Here is a 9,743-nt window from a genome sequence, read left to right as displayed (position 1 = left end):
TTTAAGTATGTAAAAGCTGATAGAACACTGATGAAAATATTGCTTCAGAATAAATTGTTTACTTCACCAAAAATCTCAGCGATGCAGTTATTTTGGGGGGAAGGGGTTAGGCCCAATCCCAATTCTATTTTATACCCCTTCCCCTACCCCTCTGCCTATCCTTTCCGTCCCCTTGTCCCTTGAAACAGAGTGTCAAGGGGTAGGGGTGAAAATATTCCCCTAAGAATTGGGACACCACTACTATACCATTACACGTCATCGTACGTCGTCTAGCTCCTACAATACACACACATATACTGGTGTGCTGGTGTGCATTAGAGCCTTACCGTTCTATACTAATGAAGCTGCTTACTGACACACACACACACACACACTCACACACATATCAAAGATTGCGCAGCTCACACATCCAGGAGCAAAGAAACTTGTCAACGCTGCCCCACGACTTTTATTAATAACAGTTTAAATATTGAATCGCTACATTATATTTTTCAGCAACGAGAGGATAAAATCGCTGTTTTTGAAGTAAACTTAGTCTTGTAAAGAGAGATGCACAGGTGCGCGTACACGCAACTTTCATCTCTCTCTCTTTTGAATTTGCAATATTTGAGAAAAAGGTTTAGTGATTTCTAATTATTGGGGGAACTAGCCCCCCTCAATGTCTATGGTGGTTATCGCCCTGATCAGACATGAAAATATGTTGTGGCACTATCGTGTAGTCAGTAATATGATGTTTAGCAAACTTTAGTGATTTTTTTGCAAACATTTCTTTGAATAACATGACCGTAAATATGAACTCACGATTGAATGTAACATAAAACAAATGATTGCTTTTCATTAAAATCTTTATTAATGCCAATAATGCTTAAATTGATGTGTCTTTTTGTCCGCTCGGGCAGCTATGTTGAGGTGTGGGGGGCATTTATAAGGTTACAAAAGATTTGTATTTCAAATAAATGTTGTTCTTTAAAACTTTTTATTCATCAAAGATTCCTAAAAAATTAAATATCAGTTTCCACAAAAACATGAAGCCGCACAACTATTTTCAACATTGATAAGAATAATAACTGTTTCTTGAGCAGCAAATCAGCATATTAGAATGATTTCTAAAGACTCATCACTCAAGATCATGTGACACTGAAGACTGGAGTGATGACCAGTAAAAATTCAGCTTTACATCACAGGAATAATATATATTCACATAGAAAACAGTTATTTTAAATTGTAATAATATTTCACAATATTACTTCTTTACTGTATTTTATTCAAATAAATGCAGCTTGGACAAGTACTAGAGACTTCTTTCAAAAACATTAAGAAATTTTACAGACCAGAACATTTGAACGCTAGTGTGTGTGTTATAAACAGTTTGACATTAGAAATTTTCTCAGGTGTTCAACAATGTTTGCCTTTCGCTTTGTTTGCAGTCGTAAGAGACATCGTGCTGAGAACACTCCCAGTCCACGGCCATCTCCTAAAAGAGGGCGAGATGTGAGCCCTGCAGACAGTGACGGTTACAACAGCACTGAGGAGAAAGGTAGGAGTTCAGCTGAGCAAGTCAGGGTTTGTACGGTCATGAAAAACCTGGAAAAGTCATGGTATTTTAAAACGGCAATTTCCAGGCCTGGAAAAGTTTTGGAAAAATAAATAAACCCAGAAAGTTTTGGAAAAGTCATGGAAATCTATTTCACAAATCTCTGTATAATAGAATTATGTTTAATCAGGTCCTGAGTTTCGGTGCGGGATTGCACATAAGCTGCATAGTTTTACTCATTCCCGCTGCTTTCGACTTTAAAATGAGTTAAATAAATGATAACATTCAGTGATGTGATATGTTCTCTATGTGGAGTAACATCTGGCGCAGTTGCAGCTTGTACTTATTACTAGGGATGCACCGATACCACTTCTTCCTGTACTCGCCCGATACCGATACTTTTATTTTTGGTACTTGCCGATACCGAGTACCGATACCGATATTTTTATTGCATTTGTAAATTTTTTAAATATTGGGTACAGAATCCAAAAGAGTATGTATAATGTTAGTTGGTTAACTTAATTTATCAAATAGATACATTCAAACACAAATTTATTCAGACACCTTGAACATTTCTCGCATTATCACAGTTTATAGTTTAGAAAATTATAATAAAATATGACAAGAACTCAGAGTTAAACTGTGTCAGAACAAATTCAGCTTGATAATGTTAAATAACTTTGATAGAAAGGTATGTAATGGATTACAATCAACCAAAAATTATTCAGACAGTATGACAGTATTTACACAACTATCAATACTCCAGCTTCATGAAAACCTGAACTTCAGTTTTTTTCCCAGACTCGGTCTGAATAATTTTTGGTCCCAAATTTGTATCAGTTTTACTGGTAGTCCACTGTATGAAGAAATTTTGGGTATAATTTGTCACAGTTTACTTTATTTTGCTATCCTCACTTAATGGAGGATACACATAAATGAACTATAGTGTCCTGCACCCATAGTAAAAAAAATATAAAAAATTATATCTGGTCTCTGAATAATTTTTGGTTTGACTGTATATCCTTTGGTTATTTTCACACTTAATTATGCCCATTAAAATGTATTTTACAAGGTTTTGTTACTTTCACTTTTTTTGCTCTATGGTACATCATCTTTAATTTAATCGCATTAGAGCTGCTCTAATGCAGCGGCTTAGTACTGTAATAATGCGCTTTGCTGTAATAATGCAGGGAACCACTCGTTATAAATCTCCTTTTCAGAAATAGAAGTCGCGTTTTTTCATCTGAAACGTGCTGCGATTTATATTCCAAAGCCACTCATATAATGCAGAAACACTCAAGCAAGCAAAACACGCGCAACGCCTGCACGTGTTTGTACTGATGCAAAATAGTACAGCCTAGCGCATTTCACACAGGCTGCTAGATTCACTTTCGCCAGAAAGTCATGTATGCCTAAGAATAAAAATAAATGACATTTATAGTGAATGCCCCACTTTTGCCAGAAAGTCGTGTATGTTTAAAGGTGAAAATAAATGATGTTTATAGTGAATGCCCCTATAAATTGTCTTATATTTACGATTGTTTTAATCCAAATGATGCGTGCTAAGTGAGCGAACATCAATAAAGATCACACAACAGAAGTGCGCGCGTGCTCTCTCTCGCTCTCTCTCTGTCTCTCACTCGCTCTCTCCCTACCGGTACGTAACTTGTGCATTGTTTTACTTACTTGTTTTTGACATATCCGACCGAACTACAAACTTTCCAGTGATGTCTGAGAAAGGTATATTCACTCGACAAGCTCGCGCATCTGCGCCTTTGCTTATCAGCTCGCGCACATCAGCTATACAGGCGTTAATACTGAATGTTTAACATTATATTCATTGCATACATATACTTCGTAGACATCCTTAATCTCTAATAACTCCTTTCTGCTGTCTGTTGTTCTGTTGTCGGTGTTTCTTTGTCTGAATATGGCACTTATCACATGCTGTGTGGTATCGGCGTTTGGTATCGGGGCATTTTAACGAGTACGAGTACAGGAGCTCAGTATCGGTGCATCCCTACTTATTACTAAAACAAATATAGCTTAAAGCAAACAATTAGCATTAATAGCCATTAATTTTAGTTAACATAAGCTGAACAGATTTTTATTCTTATTGTAAAATAATGGAACATTAGGTCATGAATATTGTCTCAAAAGTCATGGAAATGTATTGGTAAAAATGTGTACGAACCCTGGCAAGTGCAAGGTTATGTTTACACTCCGTAGCACTCCTCATAGATCTATTGTTCACATATGTAGAATATTCGGACGTAACATGTATGGTTTTGTTTCAGGTGATAAGCACCGACTGTTGAGTCAAGTGGTTCGTCCTCAAGAGACAGCCCGCTCGCCTGTCCGCTCCTTAACTGATGATAAACACAACCGCTGGAAAGATGATGACCGTAGTGGGGATAAAAAAGAAAGCCGTGGCCGACATGAGGAGGTGGATTCCCGCGGTGAGAGAGCAGCAGGAAGAGGAGCAGAGCGACGTGGAGAACATGCTCCAGACATTTCTGCTACAGGCGTTTCTGACTCCAGAAGAGGAAAAGAGCAGAGGGACATCCCTACTGCCGCCCACACGCCTCCTCCTCCTCCTCCTCCTCCTCCTCCTCCTTCCATAGAGGACAGAGACTCTTTATCAGCTGTTCATGAAGAGGGGAAGAAAAAGACTAAATCTCAGAAGAAAAATCTGAAGAAGAACCGTAAAGAGGAGGAATCCGGCGTAAGGGAGCGGAGTAACCCTGAACCCCCGTCCTCCTCCTCTGTAGCTGAAGCCCCCCAGGCTCTCCTCTCACCTCGCAAGACGGCCAAGAAGAAAGCCTTAGAAAGGAAGTGCAAGCGCTCACGAGGTCCTGAGTCAGATGTTTCTGAGGACGAGCTGGTCGCCCAGCATCCCCTCAGCAAGAGGCGACGAGGTCCACGCACACCTCCGCCCATCAACAAGGATGACCTTCCCTCCCAGAGGGCTTTAACGGCTGGACAGAGTTCCCTCTCTGCTAAAATGGATGCCAACTTCAGCGACTGGTCTGATGAGGACGTACCAGAGCGAGGCGAGACCTCCTCTGCCTCCCTGCCATCCGATAGACCTCCGGAGCGGCTGCTTCCCTCTGAACGTGCCCCTAGAAGGGGTGCACGCGGTGGCGGTCGGGACCGTACGGACCCCCCCATCGCCCCCCTGCTCCCTGACCCTCCAATGCTAATACAGTCTCTTCCTTTACAACCGTTACTGCCGCAACACATGCTGCGTAAACCACAGCAAGCAGACATGCAGCAGCAGCAGCGCAGCAGTAGCATGGGCAGCAACCAAAGCCGTGCTTCTTCGAGAAGACTACGCTCGCCCTCCAATGAGTCGGCCAACCGTGATGAAGGTCCTCAGGGACTAAGGTCCCGCAGAGGACTCATGCAAGGTGGCAATTCTCGGGAGAGAGAGCGAGAGAGGGAACGGGAACGAGAGAGGGAGAGAGACAGAGACAGGGCAGTGGCCAGTGAACAGATGGGAGGAGAGAGGAAGTCAAGGATTGATCAGCTCCGCAGAGGAGAACCCAGTCGAAGTACTTCCTCAGGTGAGACCCCTCATAAAAGCTTGGAGTTTCAAAGAAACTTTTTTGTTAGTATTGTTGAGAAATATATTATTTTTATATTACTTTTAAGTTTAATGGTGTATATAAGAACTAATAATAATTAGGGGTGCTCCGATCAGGATTTTTGAGGCCGATCGCCGATCACAGAAAGCAGTATCTGCCGATACCGATCACCGATACCGATCTTTTTAAAGCCTTCTTTTTATCATTTATAACTATTTATATTGATACTCCAATCAGGATTTTTATACATTTATTCAGGGCCTGAATTTCATTTTTGAAAATGGGGGGAATTCTCCTCTTAGGTGACTCTTGTGAGAGGGGAAGCAGCTTTCACACAAGAGTCCGCTACTGATCCGTGGCTGTTTACCACAAACACAACATTTATCCATTATTTTGATTTCAAATCCAAACATTGTCACTGAATATGCTTTTTCAGCATTGTGATTCTCTTTTTACACAGTACAGTAATACAATCTTTCACAGACATGTTTGAACTCAATAAATATAAGCAACACATTATTCAATGCTTTTTACTTAGTGCCATCTATTATTGCCTTGTTTATCTAAAAGTGCTCTTTTCCTTTAAACTAGCCAACGCCATATGTGTTGACTGTGAAATACCGTAGACTTTAATAATATGCATTTATGGTAATTACTACGTTTTCGCGTCAATCCATGTTCATATTTACTGCAAACAATGTGCTGTTACTTTAATTCAGGCTTGCAGCGCAGCAATAGACTCAGTGCGGAAACGATCTCTGTCACTAGTCATCAGCTTGAGATCGTTTTTTTGAGATCGGCCTTTTAGAGACCGCGATCAATCATCCCAACGTGATTTTTGGCCGATAGTGATCGGTAGCAATCAATCGGAGCACCCCTAATAATAATAATAATGCTGTACTTGTACATATGGGTACATTTTACACACTTCCAAAACTGTTGCAACAAAAATGGAAATACTATTTTTTTTGTTACTTTATTTTTTACAAATACAGAACAAAAGGATACATTCTAAAGAACAACCTATACACATAACAGACATATACATACAGACAGTGGTCACCAAATATAACTTATACTACATTCATGAGTATTCAGATTTTGATCAGATTCTGCCATACAAAGTTATGTTATGGGTTACATATCTGACGCAGTTTATGGATTAAGAGTCAAAATGATCTAATGGTCCCTTTTTTGGGGAGGGGGGTAGGGTGCTTCAAACTCATATAAATGGCAAAGAGAGAGAGAGGGAAGGGAAAAAAACACATAGGTCATCTATTAAATCTTTTCTTTTCAAGGTCACCAAATATAACTTATACTACATTCATGAGTATTCAGATTTTGATCAGATTCTGCCATACAAAGTTATGTTAAGGGTTACATATCTGACGCAGTTTATGGATTAAGAGTCAAAATGATCTAATGGTCCCTTTTTTGGGGAGGGGGGGAAGGGTGCTTCAAACTCATATAAATGGCAAAACAAGAGAGAGAGAGGGAAGGGAAAAAAACACATAGGTCATCTATTAAATCTTTTCTTTTCAACCACCTTCCCCAGTATGATATGATTGTGGTAGATTGGTGTCTTAAGGAAAGGGTCAGCACTTCCATATTGTAGACATCATGTACAAATTTCTTGCCATTCACATACATATGTGGGATCTTCCTTAAGCCATTTCCTTGTAATGGCCTTCTTACTGGTTGCTAATAATATATTAAAGAGGTATATATTCTTCTTTGTTATTTTTGAAGAGGACAGTCCCAGGTACATTGTTTTAAAGTCACACTCATGATTCAATCCCATTATTGCATTTATCTCCCTATTCAAATCCTGCCAGTAAGTATGAATGATATTGAAAATGAGAATACAATTTTTAAATACATGAGTAATGTTTCCATCATTGTTGCCACAGTTTTGGAAGTGCCTTTTTCTGTTCTAAAGAAGGGTATAGTGTACATACACCATATAGTGTATGTACAAGTCATTGGTGTTTGATGATGAGTTCTTGGCTCAAGGTCTGCATTTAAAGTCACACCAGAGGTGTGCTGGGATCAGGACTTGGATTTCTGCAGACTAGTCAAGTAGGGCTGGGAATCGCAGGGTACCTCATGATATGATATGAATCATGATACTTGGCTCACGATAACGATAATATCACAATACAGCGATTCTGCGATAATCGATATATTGCTAGACAATTCTATAATGATACATCACAATATCTGTCTAACTATGAAAACATTCAAGTCCAAACTGTTAGAAAACAGCACAAAAGTTCTGTAAATCAAATTTAACATGCTAAGTAAATTAATTTTTCTTTGTGTGTAAAACCAACACATTTAACTGCTTATCAACTTTATATATAGCCTATATATAAACCTGGTACATTTCAAAATTTACCTGGAGTGTTTTCTCAACCTTTCCTCTCCTCTCATCATAAAAACTGAGCCCCGCACACATGACATGCAGGGAAAAAATAGCCATTCACATCGCCTCTTTTGCGCTCAATTTCGTTATTTCAAATGTAGACGCGCGGCAAGCACACACACTGCACACTTCTGCGCAGCATTACGGCTCTGACGAGGTTTTGTTTTCGTCATCCATGCCATAGGTGCAGGTTTATGTTTCTGCCGGTCTGTGCCCACTGCATAACGCGCACTTGTAATATCTGAGAGAGAGGGAGTTCTTCCACACTGACTGAATCAATAATTTCTTATTGAACCTTGCCTTATACACAGAGGCATTGTCATGTTAGAATAGAAAAGGGTCCTGTCCAAACTGTTGCTATAAAATTAGAAGCACACAATTCCCTTGAATATCATTAAATGCTTAAACATTAGGATTTGTAATTACGGAAACACCCAAGACAAAATAAAAGATTAAAAATGCAATATGAACGCAAAATGCAATTAGCCCATTAAATATATATTTGTGTCTTTACTCTGGTGCTCTGGATAATGTGTTGAATTATTCCTAACTAGTTGTTATTGTCACTTTTTTTTGTAACTTGTAATTTTTTATTAATTTTAGATTTTTGAATTCTCCATAACGTAAACTTTTATCGGCTTCCACAGACCGGCAGGACTCCCGGAGTCACAGTTCTCGTCGTAGTTCACCAGAGTCTGAGCTTCAGGCTCGCTCCAGAGCTGGCTCCTACGACAGCCGCGAGCGTGAGCGGGAGCGAGATCGCGATCAGTTGGATCGAGAGCGTGAGAAAAAGGATCACCGTCAGATGCAAAATCAACAAACTCCACAGCGAGACTGGGACCCAGAACCTCGTGAGTGGGGTGGGCGGGGCAGAGAGCCCCTCCTCCGTGGCAACCGCGAGCCAATTAGAGAGAGAGACTTGCGGGAGATGCGTGAAAGGGAACGACTCTTACCTGAAGGGCTGCTGGCACATGAGCGAATGGATCGTGAGCGTAGTGAAAGGGACCGTGAGCGTGAACGGGAAAGGATGCTTCCGTTTGACCTTCAGGCTCACAGGGAACCAAAGAGCAGATCTGAAACTAAGATGGAGAGGGGAGAGTATGAGCCTCTGTTGCCCAGAGAAGCCCTCATGGATGTAGATAAGCCAACAGACAACTCACAACTGCAAGGGGAAGCAACTGAACCGAAAATGGATAGTCTTGATGGTAAGACTTTTTTCTCGCCATTTCTCAAACTATTGCCTGATGTGTAAGATGATTTTGTTTAAATTTACTTTGTGTTTGCTCTGTCTCTCAGAAGAGGATGGAAAGGGGGATGATGTGCAGTCTGCTGTCTCAGGTGGTGAGGAGTATGAGCCAATCAGTGATGATGAACTGGACGAGATTCTGGCTGACAGTCAAAAGAGGGACGAACAGCAAGATGATGAAAAGATTTCTGGTACATAACACTATTTAAAACAGAATCCCATGAAGACACACTTAGACCACAATCAAACGGCCTGCCACCGTCTTAATTTGTCCCACCACAATTTCACAGTGAACTGAAAATATTTTTACACTTCTTATAATAATATAGGATCTGCTACTTTGTGTTTTGCACCATTGCTTTGGCAAAACATCTGTCAATCAAACTAAAATTGAAATCTTGATTTGGCTTAGAGCGCTTATAAAACTGCTTTTTTAAAAAGGCTGCGATTTAAATATATAGTCAGTTCTGGAGTAAATACAGTGAACTCCATCTCTGCATGAGCTGTGAGTTTAATATGATTTTATGAATGCAATGTGCACCAGGAGCTTTCAAATTGGCAATATTTGCAAAAGCATTTTGCAAAATTTGTGAAGAGAAGGGTTTGTAAACCTGTTGTCAGAAAAACTTAAAAGGGCAGTTTTACACCAAAACAAAAACTTGCAGATGTAATGTGAAGAAAAACATACATATTGTAATTTTACTACTGTAAAATAATCAATATACTTACCATGAATTTTTTTTTCTTCAAAGGGCACCTACAGGTGCATCTCAATAAATTAGAATGTCGTGGAAAAGTAATTCAACTCAAATTGTGAAACTCGTGTATTAAATAAATTCAATGCACACAGACTGAAGTAGTTTAAGTCTTTGGTTCTTTTAATTGTGATGATTTTGGCTCACATTTAACAAAAACCCACCAATTCACTATCTCAACAAATTAGAATATGCT

At 39.7% G+C, this 9,743-nt stretch overlaps 1 protein-coding gene across 1 annotated transcript in view; it reads left to right on the top strand.

Annotated features, from left to right (window-relative positions):
* The window catches only part of LOC107707838 (zinc finger CCCH domain-containing protein 13-like), a 28,831-nt gene that overhangs the window by 11,162 nt on the left and 7,926 nt on the right, over positions 1-9,743 (top strand). Inside the window, exons 15-18 of the mRNA XM_016511929.1 lie at positions 1,428-1,537; positions 3,832-5,100; positions 8,194-8,751; positions 8,843-8,983. Of these exons, the coding sequence (XP_016367415.1) occupies positions 1,428-1,537; positions 3,832-5,100; positions 8,194-8,751; positions 8,843-8,983 (2,078 nt within the window). The remainder of the gene's footprint in view (positions 1-1,427; positions 1,538-3,831; positions 5,101-8,193; positions 8,752-8,842; positions 8,984-9,743) is intronic.

Source organism: Sinocyclocheilus rhinocerous, unplaced genomic scaffold (genome assembly GCF_001515625.1).
Source record: "Sinocyclocheilus rhinocerous isolate Xijiao unplaced genomic scaffold, SAMN03320098_v1.1 scaffold1256, whole genome shotgun sequence".
Lineage (NCBI taxonomy): Eukaryota > Metazoa > Chordata > Actinopteri > Cypriniformes > Cyprinidae > Sinocyclocheilus > Sinocyclocheilus rhinocerous.
The sequence above is the reverse complement of the archived record's forward strand: the minus strand, read 5'-3'. Positions and strand labels throughout refer to the sequence as shown.